At 48.1% G+C, this 17,307-nt stretch overlaps 1 protein-coding gene across 1 annotated transcript in view; it reads left to right on the forward strand.

The window, feature by feature from the left end:
* LOC308138669 (uncharacterized protein) overlaps positions 1-16,680 on the forward strand; it is a gene marked incomplete at its 5' end in the record, with an annotated part of 33,661 nt that extends 16,981 nt beyond the window's left edge. The window contains 10 exons of the mRNA XM_080507883.1: positions 2,010-2,243; positions 6,959-7,019; positions 7,564-7,658; positions 8,562-8,678; positions 9,328-9,451; positions 12,929-13,064; positions 13,773-13,916; positions 14,069-14,222; positions 15,336-15,553; positions 15,712-16,680. Coding sequence (XP_080364009.1) covers positions 2,010-2,243; positions 6,959-7,019; positions 7,564-7,658; positions 8,562-8,678; positions 9,328-9,451; positions 12,929-13,064; positions 13,773-13,916; positions 14,069-14,222; positions 15,336-15,553; positions 15,712-16,263 — 1,835 coding nt within the window. The 3' untranslated portion in view covers positions 16,264-16,680. The remainder of the gene's footprint in view (positions 1-2,009; positions 2,244-6,958; positions 7,020-7,563; positions 7,659-8,561; positions 8,679-9,327; positions 9,452-12,928; positions 13,065-13,772; positions 13,917-14,068; positions 14,223-15,335; positions 15,554-15,711) is intronic.
* Positions 16,681-17,307: the final 627 nt, after the last annotated feature.

A 17,307-nucleotide genomic window follows, 5' to 3' on the forward strand; every position in this document is an offset into this window, starting at 1 on the left:
CTAACCATTTGCTAACCATGCTAATGCTAAGCACAGCTCATGCTAGTACAGCGTCCACCAGGTTGCCGTTAGCAGGACTGAGTCTGATCGCTCCTCCAGTTAACAGGAGTTTAGGGAAATAGTAAGTTTTGAACATGACGGAGAGCCTAGCAGCATTTGCACATTTTATTTTCCTGAATGAAAAAGAACAATCACTTCGGAGCATTGATTGTTTATTTGCCGTCCCTCCATGTGGACAGTGGGACGTTGTGAACTTTGCACGTAGAACAAGTGAGGGTGGAGAAACAAGTGAGGGTGGAGAAGCAAGTGAGGGTGGAGAAACAAGTGAGGGTGGAGAAACAAGTGAGGGTGGAGAAGCGGCCGGTGGATCACAGGAAGTTTGAACCGAGTTGAAGGAAACAGTTCTTGAGTCGCCTTTGTTTTTTTCCTTCACATGTAATTTGTGTTTCTGGATTGTTGGATGAATAAAGCTGATTTTGAACGCAGCGGTTTGCCCGGTGGTTCCACGACAAACACAACACATTTAGATCGCTGTTCCACAAAAGACTACTTTGATCAAAGTGTTGCTTTTATTTTCTTTTTGTGTGCAGACCGCGCTATTTTTCAATCTAGAGCTACACTCGGTAGAGCGCAGCCCTGCAGCAACACCACATTTGTTTGCAGATCCGAGGCAGCGTCGCTAGAGCGTTAGCCGTTTGCTCAGATGGATGCTAGCTGGCCTGTCAGGTAGCTACATCACTGTGAAACACTGAGCAGGGAGCGTCTCCATGGCGACAGCCTTTGATCTCCATGAGGTTCCGCTCTCATCCACTTTGTATGGGACAGTTGTTCACAGTTTTTTGGGATTTATTCAGAAACGGTTCGTCGCTAACGTTTCAAAATCAAACGGATTGATCCTTTTATGGTGACAAATCGATTTCACGCCATTCGGATGAGTGTTTTTTTACAAAAAGTTGTTAAAAGACCCACATACAAAACAATAAATAAACAATGCATTGGTTTTCTAAAGTGCTTTTCTCGACACCCAGGCTGCTGATGAGCAAGGCACAGTGAGGTGTAACTGGATCAACAACGGCTACCAGAGTCAACACTGCTCTGGCTCCAAGGAGTCCGAGTAAATAATGTCGTGACTCCCAACAACCGGTTTGACCAGACTGATTAGATCCCACAAGGGAGGATTTGTTTTTTTTAATATCTTCCAATGTTCACTGTCGTGGTGCCAATCAGGTGTGTTGTTCTGGGCCACATGAGTTGACAGGTGATCCCACTAGCATTTGTCTCTAACTCTCTACACTGCTGGTAAATAACTGAACCTCCAAGCAAAAATCCGATGAGAAGCTGGACTTGGATGCAAATGAGTTTTACTCCCAAGAACTGGCAGAACTCAGAGTCTCCGCTTGGTCCAAGACTGACGACACAGTGTTTGATTCTACCTCACTTCACTTCTCTGGTCTGCGGTATTACCTTTGGCATCATGCCTTTTATGTTATTTCTGGACCCCCCAACACACATTTGGAACTAAACATGTCTTCAAACGTCCCTTTGGAAAGACCCTCCACTGGGTTTTTACCTTTTTTGGGTCATTTAATGGTGTCGTATTCCTCTGAGGGTCACTGAAGCTTATTTGGCCCCGCTTATGACACGACTAGAACCGTTGGCAGAGCATCCCTTTAAAAAACAACAACATTGCCATGGATACAATACAAAACAAAAGCAGCTATCATCAAACAACCATGAATTCAGCACAGACATAAGCAGCGATGCCGTCACAGCTGCCCAACTGATTTGACAAATGTATTACTTTGTTTATATTGTACAGATTCTAGGTACTAAAGCATTTTAGTCACCATTACATAAGTAAGTGTGATTTCCTCTCTCCATACCTCGAAGCACAACTGCATTGAGAAATGTGGTTTTTATCTCGACACGACACAAAACTGGTTTGACCAGACTGATTAGATCCGACGAGGGAGGATTTGTTCCCTGATAACTTAAATATTCACCACCAGCAGTCACCTGTTCAGTCAGTCACACCTCAGACAGTCTGTGGTGGTCCATCATGGCCGTCAACGTCCCCGGTGCCGTGGTGATGGCGGTCTTCTACCTGCTGGTCCTCGGGACCGGCGTCTGGGCCTCCTTCAAGTCCAGACGGGAGCAGAAGAAGAGTGCAGCCACTGGGATGGAGATGGCCCTGCTGGGGAACCGAGGCATCGGCTGGCTGGTGGGGATCTTCACCATGACAGGTGAGGATTTCATTACCCACTGAGTAATCAGAGTATCTGGATGAGATTGAGAAGACTACAGTGTAGTCAGACATCACTCAAGGTAATGACAAGAACATTTGGACCTCCAGCCTTCCGGCTGATCAGTTGGACAATTGAGTGTTATTTGTTCTGTTTAGTTTTCTGAAGACTGCCAAAATGTATTCAAAAAATTCTAATTCAAGAAATCTAGATTTCAAAAGAAGCCCTGAATTAAAGGTGAGACACATTGTATGAGTTAAATATACATTAGATTACAGATACAACATGCAGTTTTCCACCAAGTTGATCAAATACATAACAATGAGACAAGGGATGTGTTGCACGACTCCTTTACACACTTTAACAATTCTCAGAGTTTTGGTTGGTTTTAAGGGTTGGAGCTTCTCCAGTCTAAATAATAGATGTAAACTCTGCAGGTCAAATAGAAACTGCTCAGTGAAGTGATGTTAACAAGCAAGAGAACTTTCTATCCTCCTTGTAAAGTGCCTGAAATGTACAACGTACACTAAAGTATTGAAACGGTAAAGATCATCTGAAATAGTAAACAAGTACATCAAGTGTCCAATAAGGAATAAAGAATTGGTGCTTCAGTTCTTCAGTATAAAACTATATTACAAGCTTCAGCAGAATGTCTGTGTATTTTTCAGTTTTGAACAGAGGTGACAATTACTGAAGTATTTCTACAGCCAATAATATGAAAGTATTTTAGATATCTGTACTTTAATCTTTCCTTCCAATATGATTGTGAGAACAAATATCTACTTTCATGACTTTAAACTGCCTCCTACATCTACATAAGAGCCTGAGGCCTTACTGGGTGGAGTCAATGCTAACTGGCTCATGTCATGGGTGTAATCTATTACTTCTGAAAGTTTTCCACTGTTTGTGATCAGACTTGTTGCTACATACTTCAGAAGGTGTGAACCCACTCATACATTTTCTTGATGTTTGATGTTAGTCATAGTGTTCTTTGGAACGCAGCAAACTGAACCTGCTTGTGTCTATGGTTCGCCAAACATGAAGAAGGGAAACAGTGAAGAAAACACCTCAAGTCTAACCTGTTCTTTCCAGTTGTTGGGGGCCACTCAACCTCATGGGAGGGGGAGGGTGGACCACGTTTTGAGAACAAAGGACCACATGCCTACAACTGAATAGTCTGCCATTGGTCACGTGATCACCCCCTGGACCCCCGTCCAAGGTGCAATACTAGAGGCCAGCGGCAGGGGGAGCCTGAGAGCTCCCTCACCAGCTGGAATGTCCAGGGCGGGCCCTCCGTCAGGATTGGTCCACATGACCCAGAGCCCACCGGAAACCCGACACCAAAACAACCATATAAAAAACCCCGGGGGGTTGATTTCTTTCTCTCCAATGTGAAACCTGCGTAAAGACGGACGCATCCGTTTCGCACGGAGACGAAGTGCCACGTGTGCCCGCTGACCGGGCCCGGAGTTCCACACCGGGCTGGACGAGCCGACAACCACCGTGGAACTACGTCTACTTTTCCCTTTTTCCTTTTGTCCTTCTTCACCGGAGTCCGAGTGTGCAGCTGCCAGCGCACCGTCCTCCCGCATGCAGACCTGAAGCTGCTTCTTCTCCCCCCTCCTCAAAAGAAGCGCTTGATCCTCCTCGGATCATCCTGTGGACTTTTCCCTGTCCACAGACCATTTTAGCTTGTTTACCTGGGACGCCAGAGAAAACAAACTCGCAGCCGGGAAACCAACGCACTTTCCAGGCCGCCGGCAGCACGTTCACCCTCGTCCAACTGAGTAAGGCTTAGAGTCTGGGCAGGCAATGACAATAACCTGACTGTAATATTGCTGTGTGTTTTATTGTTGTGTTGAAGTCAGGGACCCCGATCCGTGTTTCCAACCCATCTGTGTCTGCGCGTTGGATTTACATCAGCGCGAACCTTCTCTCTCTCTCTCGCTCTCTCTCTCTCTCTCTCTCTCTCCTTTTGCACAGATCATTTCTAGACTACTGTGTAGTCCAAGACAGTGTGCAGAGCTGGACAAATCTTGTCCACTGCCCTTTCTCCCCCTCCTTCCTCTCCTTTCTCTCTTTTTCTCTCCGCTCCACTAACCGCGGCGCAAACTCAGCAACAGCTGTTCCTGTGCGCCGCTCCACCCGCTTCTGTGACCGTGTGTAGTTCACTGTCCCTGGGATTTCTCAGTCACGAGCCCCCAGGCGCGCTCCGAGCAGGCTCACGAGCCGTGCACGTGCACAGTGACGTCACGCCGTCCAGAAAGAGTGCGCCAAGCGCCTCTGGTGGCCGCGTTGGTGATTGCAATCTCTTGAAAGACCGCCACTCGGTGGACAAGTCGAGTCATTGCATTCTCCCTCCGAGAAGGTTGGAACGCTCATTGACCTCGCTTCAGACACGAACTATATCACGCACAAGGCTGCTGGCCATCTCAGGCCTCAAAGTGAGGGAGTGACTTTAGTCCTGGGCGGTGTTGGTGGAATGACTTTGACGGTAAAAACAAAACGCTATCTACTCAGAGTACGCGTTCACACTGCCTCAGGTGAGCAAAGGTCACATGAACTTGTTTGCTATGGACTGGACGAAATTGCAAAAGTACCCAAAAAGAAATCGAACCCATAAAACTTCAGAGATTCTTCCCCGAAGTCAATCTGGAAGACCTGAAATGCCCGAGGGAGGTTGAACTTTTGATCAGTCACCGTGAAGGAAGACATGCCTCCCAAAGAGTAAAGTTGTTGGGGACCTCGTCTTGTGGGACAGGCCCCCTGGGCAAGACGGTATGTGGTGCTCACCCTGCTCTATTTGAACACATTGAGATTGCTGCACATCAGTCAGAAACACACTTCGCTCGATCAATGCACACAGCTGCTGTTGAATATAAGGAGGTAAGAAGCAACGGTGACCCGCTACAAGTTGATGTGACAGGTGGCTCTACCAGAGACTTTATTGATTGGTGGAGATGGGAGAGCCTTGGCGCAGCCTGTGAGCCAAAATGTGGGGGTTGTCGATGTGGTAATTGCCAGCCAGGGGGCAAAGAAATTACACTGGCAGAGGAAAAGGAGCTGGAAATAAGAGGGACTAACATACGTCAAGGCAGATGCTCACGCAGACAATCCACATTGGGACGCAAAGCATCCGTGGACACAAGATCCCTGCTCTGTTCCGAACAACATTGGCGCTGTTTGAGCTACTTTCCTAAGAACAGAAAAGCAGCTGGAGAGAGAGCCAGAGTGGAAAGCAGCATGTTCTGTACAAGTAGATGAGATGGTAGACCGACGTGCAGTGATAAAGCTTATTGAAGAGATGAAGAACGACTGGAAAGGCCCTGTCTGGTATGTGAGTCACCTAGTGGCCCCGAATCCCCACTCTGTCACTACTCCAGTCCGACTAGTATGGAATAGCAGCCAAAAGTTCAAAGGGATAAGCATGAATGACATACTGATAAAGGGACCAAATGTGCTCAACCCTATCAGAGCTGTTCTGCTGTGATTCAGGCAGGGTGTGCATGCTGCCTTAGGAGACATCCAGAAGATGTACAACTCGGTATGGTTGGCGGACCGTGAGATGCACCTGCACTGATTTCTCTGGAGGCACAATCCTGTCGATGACATTGAGGAGTATGCCATAACCAGAGTAAATATTGGTGACAGACCAGCAGGGTGCATCACACAGGTGGCAATGAGAGAGACAGCCAAGCTAGCAGCTTTTAGTCACCTGGTAGAGGAGCGCAGTCTTTGATGAAGACAGTTATGTCGACGACATACTTACTTCCCACAACAGTCTGGGAACTCTTGTCAAGATCACTCAAGGAGTGGAGGAGACCCTAAAGGCTGGTGGTTTCTTTCTCAAATCCTGGTGCTTAAAAATCTGGCAGTTGATGGGGTTTCTACCTGGAGTGAATTCCAAACGATTTTGTTCACAGCGTCCAACCTCGTGGATGAAAGACCAATAGACGCTAAAGTGCAAAGCAGAGAAGATTGTATTTGCAACCTCAGCCCAAACAGTCTCCTGCTTGTACGAGCCAACCCCAAGGGTGACTTTGCAAACTTTGACTTCAAAGGCTACCCCCGCAAAAGACTGCCAGCCAAACAAACAGAAGTCAATACGTTCTGGAATCATTGGTGCCAGCTCGCGGGGCTAAATGTATTCACAGGATGTTCCTTATCTTCTTTTTTTTCTTAATTAAAAAAAAAGAAATGTTTAAATACATGACAGTCATTCCAATGTTCTTTTATAGAGAAAATAGAAAAGCCCAACATATCCACATGAGCAAGCAGGTGTTTGCGACTGTGGAAAGGAAAAACTCCCCCAACAGGAGAAACTTTGTAGAAACCAGAGTCAGAGGTGGAGGAATTCTGCGGACCGGTTGGGGTGAAAGGATGGAGGAGAGGAGAGGAAAGACAGAGAAAGACTTGGTGGGGGGATACATACAATACCCTTGTTAGTGCGACATACATTTTTTGCCATTATAATACAATAATCACAGTGATCCAAATATGTTCCAACTGCCATGAGATTAAACCAGCCTGAGCAACAACAGAGCAAAAAACTAAATAATCACAACAATGATAGCAAAGACAAAAACAAAAGGACACAAAACAAAGAACACAACAAAAAAAAGAAAGAAAGAAAACAAACAGACAAAAAAAAAAAAAAAAGTCAGCTGTCCATCCAAGCCGGGAGCCCCACTGCTCCCCGTCTCCCCCCGATCCAGGGGTGAGCCGGAACCGGAGCACGGCAGCCGGGGCCATCCCTGCCCCAGCGGGGGGAGGGAGGTGGAGGGAGGACCCACCCCCGGCGCCGCAGCGGGCACCCCCGCATTTATTCATGAGGATATTCCTTATGAATACATTTGGCCCAACGAGTGGCAACGTCGCAGACATAGTTTGGGTGGCTGACCAAAATGCACTGAGAAACCAGTACAAACTGGGAAGAGTGGTTGGAGTCGACCAAGATGGGAAAGGAAATGTCAAGGATGGCAACATAAGAGTGGCTCCGAGCTATCCTGTCCCAATAAGCTCTGCAAAACATCAAACAACAAAATCATCCTTCGGAGAGATGTGAGCCAAACCAGACCATTAAACACTATAATTCAATAAAACATGGCCTTTTCAGCAAGAGACCAAAGCTGCCATCTGCTCTCTTCCAGAAATGTTTAGTGTGAACTATAATGGGGTCCTACCAGAGGAAAATCGTTCCTCTGAGGCCACGAGTGTTACAGTGTGACTTCGGAGGCAGATACACCAGCGGGAGACAGACGAGTACACTTGAGTTTATTTTCAACAAGAGCGTGAATACAAGGTTCTGCGGGCTCCACAGGAAGGAGTTCGAGGCTGAGTTGCGGAAGCGGGAGCTACTGGGGTTTGAGTCGGGTCTGGTCACGGTGGGTCAGGAAACAGGGGAAGCTGAGGCAGGCGAGTCTTCAAAGGGAAACCGAAGGAAGCGGCGTTAGTCCAACACAAAATCTGGGAGACAACACACACAAGTCTACTAACGCAGGGAGTGTTCTGATCCAGCGCAGAGTCGAGCACCGTTTAAGAGGTGCAGATGATCAGGAGGAGACGAGCTCCACCCGGTCGTCGCAGCTGAACTGAATCAGGTAATGATTCCCCCAGGAACTCCACTTCCTCACACACAGCCTGAAGCAAAAGGGGAGGAGAGACAGAAGACGGAAAAAACCCAACCACGCCCCTAAGAGGCCTCTGAGGAGTGGGGCGTGACAACGAGTGTCTGAAGACTGACTGCTTTGAAACCCACAGAGACTGAAAGGCAATACATCTTCCTCTCAAGAAATGATACATGTTGTCAAATCTAGACAAAGTTGTGCAACATTTGAGGACTTGTGTCTTTCTTTTAATTAAAAATATTAAGTGTTCTGTACAGGGTGCTCTATAATCTGATGTCAGAGGAGGAAGATGCTCTATAATCTGATGTCAGAGGAGGAAGATGCTCTATAATCTGATGTCAGAGGAGGAAGATGCTCTATAATCTGATGTCAGAGGAGGAAGATGCTCTATAATCTGATGTCAGAGGAGGAAGATGCTCTATAGTCTGATGTTAGAGGAGGAAGATGCTCTATAATCTGATGTCAGAGGAGGAAGATGCTCTATAATCTGATGTCAGAGGAGGAAGATGCTCTATAATCTGATGTTAGAGGAGGAAGATGCTCTATAATCTGATGTCAGAGGAGGAAGATGCTCTATAATCTGATGTTAGAGGAGGAAGATGCTGGATAGAGGAATATTGGAAGCTGGTGAGAATTTAGTAGTTCGACTGTTATTTACCAGTGATTCTGTGTTTTGTGATCCATCTCTCAGCCACGTGGATCGGAGGAGTTGTGATTGTTGGCACTGTGGAGATTATGTACACGCCGTCAATGGGACTGATCTGGACACTCATCATGTTCACTGCATTCAGTACGGGGTTCATTGTTGGTAAGAGTTTAGTCATATCTGCCAGACTACTGCTAATCTGGATTTGAGAAACAATCAAAACACAAGAGAATTGAAGAGTTCTTCCAAACACACCATGAAAAACATGGAACATTTTCTGCTCAGATGTTGGTTTGTGTTTCTGAAAAGAAAGCAATTTCATGGAAACGGTCAATGTGATCAAACTATCTGTTAGCATCACAGACAGACATGAGCTAGCATCTCAGCTGCTGGTTGTGGATTTGCATCAATTAAAAATTTATTTTAAAAAGATTATAGCTTTAACTCAGGTTTACAAACAGTTGGACTCGGTGGAGATGATTAAAATATTTTGCAAATCCAGTGGCCGAGTCTTAGACAAGTCCCGTCAAATACCAAGGAGTCCAAGACGACAATAAAACGTCTCGAGTACGGACTCGAGTACTACAGCCCTACCATAATCTGTCTAATGCATAAAACTCAGAAACATAAATGAATAGAGTGTTGTGGATGTCTATGATGTGTATTGGAATCAGAGTACTCAATGTTGAAATGTTATTTGATCAGAGTAAACATTGGAAACCAAACCTTCAGTTTATTAAAAACAAGTTATTCTGTAATTGTTCACACAATTTTAACCTTTTGTCTCCTTCTGTTGCACTTTTCTCCTCAGGTGGTTTGTTCTTTGCGAAGCCGATGAGAGACATGAAATGTGTCACCATGACGGATCCGTTTCACTTGAAATATGGAAAAATCGCTGCAGCTGGACTGAGTCTGCTTTCACTTGTGGTGGATTTGTTCTGGGTACCATCAACACTGACTGGACTCGGTAAAAATACATTCTCCTGGGACTTGGTAGTTTTATTTTGAGACTCATCTTGATCACAATCAAACTTGGTAATTTTATTTTGACAGTCACCTTGATCTCCCCCTTGAACTGCTACCTTACCGTGGTGGGAGAGTTTGAGCACCCGAATGACCCTCGGAGCTACGTTGTCGGGGGGCTTTATGGCCCCCCAGTAGGGTCTCCCAAGGCAAACAGGTCCTAGGCGACGGGTCAGACCAAAAGCAGTTCAGAAGACCCCCTCTGAACATACACCAGAGGAGAGAAGTGCCGTCACCCGGTTTGGCGCAGCCGGGGCCTCACCCTGGAGCCAGGCCCGGGGTGGAGGCTCGCATGCGAGCGCCTGGTGGAGGGCTCTTGCCCGTGGGACTCGCCCGGGCTCAGCCCGAAGGGACGACGCGGGCCCCTCCTCCTCATCCTCCTGTGGGCCCACCACCTACAGAGGCTGCCGTAGGGGTCGGGTGCAATGTGGATTGGGTGGCAGTCGACGGCAGGGGCCTCGACGACCCGATCCCCGGACACAGAATCTGGTGTTCAGGACATGGAATATGACCTCGCTGGGGGGGAAGGAGCCCGAGCTTGTGGGGGAGGCTGAGAGATACCGTCTAGATATAGTCGGGCCAACCTCCACTCACAGCTTGGACTCTGGAACCCAGCTCCTCGACAGGGGCTGGATACTCCACTTCTCTGGAGTTGCCCGCGGTGTAAGGCGGCGGGCTGGTGTGGGCTTGCTTATTGCCCCACAGCTCAGCCGCCATGTGTTGGAGTTCACCCCGGTGAACGAGAGGTTGCGTCCCTACGCCTTTGGTTAGGGGACAGGTCTCTGACTGTTGTCTCGGCCTATGCACCGAACAGCAGTTCAGAGTACCCAACCCACTTGGAGTCCCTGGGAGGGGTGCTGGATAGTGCCCCAACTGGGGACTCCATTGTTCTCCTGGGGGACTTCAACGCCCACGTGGGCAATGACAGTGAGACTTGGAAGGGGGTGATTGGGAGGAACGGCCTCCCCGATCTGAACCCGAGTGGTGTTCTGTTATTGGACTTCTGTGCCAGTCACAGCTTGTCCATAACGAACACCATGTTGGAGCACAGGGGTGCACATAAGTGCACGTGGCACCAGGACACCCTAGGCCGGAGGTCAATGATAGACTTTGTGGTCGTGTCATCTGATCTCTGGCCGTGTGTCTTGGACACTCGGGTAAAGAGAGGGGCAGAGCTGTCAACTGATCACCACCTGGTGGTGAGTTGGATTCGCTGGACTGGGAGGAGGCCGGATAGACTCGACAGGCCCAAACGTGTTATGAGGGTCTGTTGGGAACAGCTGACCGAGCCCTCCGTCCGCGCAGTTTTCAACTCCTACCTCCAGGAGAGCTTCTCACGGGTCCCCAGGGAGGTTGGAGACATTGAGTCTGAGTGGACCATGTTCTCCACTTCCATTGTTGAAGCAACTACAGAGCACTGCGGCCGCAGGGTCTCTGGCGCCTATCGTGGCGGCAATCCCCGAACCCGGTGGTGGAAACCAGAAGTAAGGGATGTCGTCAAGCTGAAGAAGGAGTCCTATCGGGCACTGTTTGCTCATAGGACTCCCAAGGCCATCGACAGGTACCGGCAGGCCAAGCGAGCCTCAAGAAGGGGGATCAGAGGGTGTGTTCCAACTACAGAGGGATCACACTCCTCAGCCTCCCCGGGAAAGTCTATTCCAGGGTACTGGAGAGGAGGGTCCGGCCGTTAGTCGAACCTCGGATCCAAGGGGAGCAATGCGGTTTTCGTCCTGATGGTGGAACACTGGACCAGCTCTAGACCCTCCACCAGGTGCTTGAGGGTTCATGGGAGTTCGGCCAACCAGTCCACATGTGTTTTGTGGATCTGGAGAAGGTGTTCGATCGTGTCCCTCGAGATGTCCTGTGGGGGGTGCTCCGGGAGCATGGAGTCCGGGGCTAAGGGCTGTTCGGTCCTTGTATTCCCGGAGCAGGAGTTTGGTTCACATTGCCGGCAGTAAGTCGGACCTGTTCCCTGTGTACGTTGGCTGGAGGCAGGGGTGTTCTTTATCACCAATTCTGTTCCTCATAGATATGGACAGAATTTCTAGGCACAGCTGGGGGCCGGAGGGGGTCCAGTTTGGGGACCACAGGATCTCATCTCTGCTATTTGCAGATGATGTGGTTCTGTTGGCTCCATCAAGCCTGGACCTTCAGCGTGCACTGACCCGGTTCACAGCCGAGTGTGAAGCAGCCGGGATGAAGATCAGCACCTCTAAATCCGAGGCCATGGTTCTCGACTGGAAAAAGGTGTCTTGCCCCTCCAGGTCAGTGGAGTGCCCTTGTCACAGGTGGAGGAGTTCAAGTATGTCGGGGTCTTGTTCACGAGTGGGGGTAAGATGGAGCGTGAGATTGACAGGCAGATCAGTGCAGCGTCTGCAGTTATGTAGACGTTGTATCGGTCCATCGTGGTGAAGAAGGAGCTGAACCAAAAAGCGAAGCTCTTGATTTACCGGTCGATCTTCGTTCCTCCCCTCACCTATGGTCATGAACTATGGGTCATGACCGAAAGAACCAGATCCCGGATACAAGCGGCTGAAATGAGCTTCCTCCGTAGGGTGGGTGGGCGTCACCCTTAGAGATAGGGGGAGGAGCTCAGTCCCCCTTAGAGATAGGGTGAGGAGCTCAGTCACCCTTAGAGATAGGGGGAGGAGCTCAGTCACCCTTAGAGATAGGGGGAGGAGCTCAGTCACCCTTAGAGATAGGGGGAGGAGCTCAGTCACCTTAGAGATAGGGGGAGGAGCTCAGTCACCCTTAGAGATAGGGTGAGGAGCTCAGCCACCAGGGAGGAGCTCGGAGTAGAGCCGCTGCTCCTCCACATCCAGAGGAGCAGCTGAGGTGGTTCAGGCACCTGTTTCAGATGCTGGAGCCTCCCCAGGGAGGTGTTCCATCATGTCCCTCCGGTAGGAGGCCTCAGGACAGACCCAGGACACGCTGGAGGGACTATGTCTCTCTATGGCCTGGGAACACCTTGGGGTGCCACCAGAAGAGCTGGAGGAAGAGTCTGGGGGAGGGAAGTCTGGGCAACTGTGCTCAGACTGCTGCCTCCACGACCCGGCCTGGATAAGCGGCAGACAATGGATGGGTGGAGACACCTTGATAACAATCAAACTTGGTGGTCTGTCCACTAGAATGTTCTCCCAGTGTTCATGTTTAGAGCCCACCATGAAAACGACATCATTTCTGCATCATGTTTTAACCGTTTCCATGGAAACAAACAGTGTTTTTAGAATGTTGCTGTGTAAACGTGATACCTTTGTGAAACCAAAACACTGAGTTTTCACTTGAAACGTCGTGGTGTAAACGAGGCTTTATTGTGGCGTTACTGTGATGCTCATTGGCTGCTGTGCTGTGGACCAATCCTGACGGTGTCTGACAGGAGGAACCATGAGTGTGGTCCTGGATGTGTCCTTCTCCGTCTGCATCTGGATCTCTGCTGCCGTGGCCGTGGTCTACACCCTGCTGGGAGGCCTCTACTCCGTGGCCTACACTGATGTCATACAGCTCGTCCTCATCTTCATCAGCTTGGTAAAGGCTGCTGGAGTGTGTGTGTGTGTGTGTGTGTGTGTGTGTGTGTGTGTGTGTGTGTGTGTGTGTGTGTGTGTGTGTGTGTGTGTGTGGTTTCATTGCAGCACCCACTAGTGGCCAAACATATAAACTACATCTTGTTCAGTGTTTCTGTTATTTTTATAGGACGGGCCATCGTTTTCTAAACGATGGCCTTTCAAAAAGGTTTTTTCGAAGGAGTTTGGAATTTTATTGTGAAAGGCCCCAGCCTAGCTAACCACGTAATATCCATTTGGAAGGTTTTTACTAACTGAGGACTATTAATTTGAAGGTGTTTGGACCTTTTATTTTGAAAGCAAGCACATGCAGTTTAACTGGCCAAAGTTGAATTGAAATCTCGTGTCTCAATACTGTGAATTGCAGAACAATGTTCTCCAAAGGTGCAGTTACCGTGACATCATCGAGATGGAGGGAACATGGTGAAGAGGTCAAATGTGGCTTTATTTAGGAAGGAGAGGAGGAAAGAGAGAAACGACAAATCATTCAGGATCCTTGCCCTCTGGCAAGGCTGGTGGAAGGGTCAGGGTTAGGGTTAGGGTTAGGGTTAACCCAAACCCTAACCCTGACACCTAAAGTATATTTCTATATAATCTGATACGGTTCAAGGAGGGTCAGAAAGAAAACCTCCCAGGCTCTGTGTATTTATTGTTCCTTGTCTTTTTCCTACAGGTTGTCTGTGTTCCCTTCGTCATGATGAACCCTCACACCGTGAACATCAGCCAGACTCTGCTGAACAACTCTTTACACTCTCCATGGATTGGCACACCAGACGCTACAAAGACATGGTTAATGATTGATGAGTTCTGCTACTTGGTAAGATGAGGCAACAACATCAAGTAATATATCTCCTACAATCACACTGCACTAGGACAGCTCATGTCATCTGTGTTTCTGACACTTCAAAACTACATTTGTGGACGAAAATCAGCAGATTTAGTTTTTATTTACTGAATTATGTTTTGAAGGCACTGGGCAGTCTGGCATGTCAGTCCATCCAGCAGAGAATCTTGTCGTCTTCTTCTACTGCGACGGCCAAGCTCACATGCTTTGTTGCTGCTTTCATCATGTTTCTATTTATGATTCCTCTCGTACTGCTCGGGGCGGCCGTGTCGTCTACAGGTAATCAACAGCTTTGCTTCCTGCAGTCAATTGTGAAAAATGGTGTCTGTGTTATGGTCAAGGAAAATCTAATGTCATTGTGAAAAATTGTCCCTCTGGAGGCTCCTGCTGAGGAAGAGGATCAAAGTGTTTCCTGGTTTCTTCATAGGGGTGTAGAAGATGAATGAGAAGGTTTTCAACTGGATCAGCAGTTTCCATCAAGCAGCCATCTACAACTCATCAGTAATGAATTCATACACTTATATAATGATGATGTCTGCATAGAGACTCATTTACAAATCCTTCTCTGTGCAAGTGAATAAAGTCTCCCATGTGACGGCCCCTCATATCAAACAGCACACATCTGGTAGTGGATCCCTGATCTGAGTCACAATATTCCTTTTCTATTGTATTAGTGCTCAATGTCAACTGGTGAAGTACCGCCCTCCCTCAAACTGCAGCTATCAGATCCATATTCAAGAAGTACAACCTGGATCCAGAGCTCCTCTCAAACCACCACCCTCTCTCAAACTCTCCCTTTCTGACAAAGATTCTGGAAAAGGTCGTCACCCTGCAGCTTCAAGGACATCTCCGATCCCAACAACGTCCTCAGACGTTTCAATCAGGTTTGAGACCCTCCGACAGCACAAAGACTGCTCTGACAGAGTTTTGAATAAGATCCTGAGAGCAGAAGACTCTGGCTCCCCCAGCCTACTGATCCTGCTCCACCTACTCAGTGCCGCCGGGTTCCACCAAGACTGAAAGAATGAGATTGTGGATACAAGTGTCAGGACTCGTGGTGGAGCCATTGGTCCTCCACAGTGAAAGGAGACAGCTAAAGTGGTTCAGGACAACGGCTAAGAGATCCACTGGTGTCCTCTAAGTGAACCAAGGACATCCGACTCAGCCCCTCAGCCCGGTCCAAACTACCAGGAGAAATGACATCTCTTGGATGGTCTTCCAGAAGCTTGATGTCCTTCAGAAGTGTTGGGGGAAGACAGGGGTGTCCGGGCTGATTGTCTCTCCATACTGCCACTGGGACCGTATGCAGGCCAAGTTGGATAGAAGATGAATGAATTAAGCATTTTAGGTCTATCAGTCCAACTCTTTCATTCTCCTGTTTCTGTCCTTCAGACTGGAACATGACCTCCTATGGTTCTCCGTCTCCATACGACCGTGGGGAAGCAGCTCTGGTCCTGCCCATCGCCCTGCAGTACCTCACCCCGACCTTCGTCTCCATCATCGGTATCGGATGTGTGGCTGCAGCCGTCATGTCGTCAGCTGACTCTGCTTTGCTTTCTGCTGCTTCAGTTTTCACCAACAACATCTACAAGAACCTCCTGAGACCAAAGGTGAGCTGATCTAGAATCCAACTAAACTGCTTCTTCTTACGACTACAGTACCCAACTCCCCATTCAATGGTTGTACTGTATGGAGAGGAGCCAATAAGGATGATTTGACAGACTGAATGAATGAACATCTGGTTTATAATTCATTGTTTTCTCCCCAGGCATCAGACAGGGAGACCCTGTGGGTGATCCGTGCTGCTGTGGTTGTGGTGGGTGTGGCTGGAACATCTCTGACCAGCCTGAAAAACAGCATCGTGCTCTTCTGGTTTCTTGGAGCCGAAGTGTCATACGTCCTCATCTTCCCTCAACTCGTCTGTGTCCTCTTTTCTAAAGTGTCCAATGCTTACGGGGCTCTTATAGGCCTTCTGGTGGGACTGGGGGTACGACTCCTCAGTGGACACACATCTCTGGGACTGCCCGTCATCCTCCATTTCCCAGGATGCACTCTGGAGGACGGCGTCTACGTCCAGTACTCTCCGGTTAAGACCATCTCCATGGTGTCTGGTCTGGTCTCCATCTTGCTCTTCTCCTACCTGACGTCTGAGCTCTTCAATAGAAACCTGCTGTCTGAGAGGTGGGACGTGTTCAAAGTGAAACACCGGCAGCTGCCACAAACACCAGCAGGTGGCGCCACAGAGCTGAAGGAGAATGAGAAGCGGAATGGAAGCCTCCCTCCTTCTGACATAACAGAACCAATGATGAGCACATGTTAGCATTCCTGTCTGGTGTTTATTTACTCATGTAATGAATGAAGGGGGTAACTACAATCTAGGCTCATAAGATCCATTGCTTCATGCTCCTCGTCCATCCTTCCATCTTGTATTCTGCTTATCCAATTCAGGGTCGGGGGTTCTGGAGCCGATCCCAGCTACTGTGGGCGAGGCCAGGATCCACCCTGGACAGGTTGCTGGTCTGTCACAGTGTCACGCTCGTCAGTCCAATATACATGAAATGTGATGCAATTAGAAGAAGCTCTTTTTAAACATGGTACCTTTAAAATTTTTTTTTCATTTAATTAAATCTAAGAAGTTTCCATTGAAATGGAAGAAACAGAACCAACATCCTTGTGTTTTGTTTTGCGTTTTTCAGTATTTTGATACTCTGCTACATTTATGCATGATCCCGTTGTTACTTGCTACAAAATAAAATTTGAATATAATCATACAATTGTCTGAGGATATTTGGGTTCATCAGATTGTGTCACAGTGTTTGCTTCTCGTTTTAAATAATGGTTCATTCTGGGAAGTGGAGGAAAAAGATGTCTACTGTGGGAGTGTTTACTTTTGGAAAAAGCAGTTTTTGTTGTGCCTTTTGTAACGTTAGATCAGACACAATCAATTTCTGTGCTGGATCATATTTGCTTTCGTGTCTCAAAGAAAACAAGTCTGTGTCTTGATAATTGTGTCCTTTAAACATCCTGACTGGTGGCAGAAGCAGAACTTTCCTCTCAGACGTTTGATGGAAACATTTCTCTCATCACGTGAAAGGATCATTCAAATGTTCGATGGCAGTCTGATTCCTCAGCCTACTGATATTGCTGCATGCTCACCTCCAACATTTCCACAAGACACACTTCTTCAAGACCACACTTCTCAGCCTCCCAGGGAAAGTCTACGCTCGGGTACTGGGAAGGAGACTCCAACCAATGGTCAAACCTCCGATTCAGTCCTGGCCGTGGAACCACAGACCAGATTCACCCTCTCACAGATTATCAAGGGGGCATGGGGATTCACCAATCCAGTGTACAGATGTGTTTC

The sequence above is a fragment of the Blennius ocellaris genome, assembly GCF_963422515.1.
Source record: "Blennius ocellaris genome assembly, chromosome: 13".
Lineage (NCBI taxonomy): Eukaryota > Metazoa > Chordata > Actinopteri > Blenniiformes > Blenniidae > Blennius > Blennius ocellaris.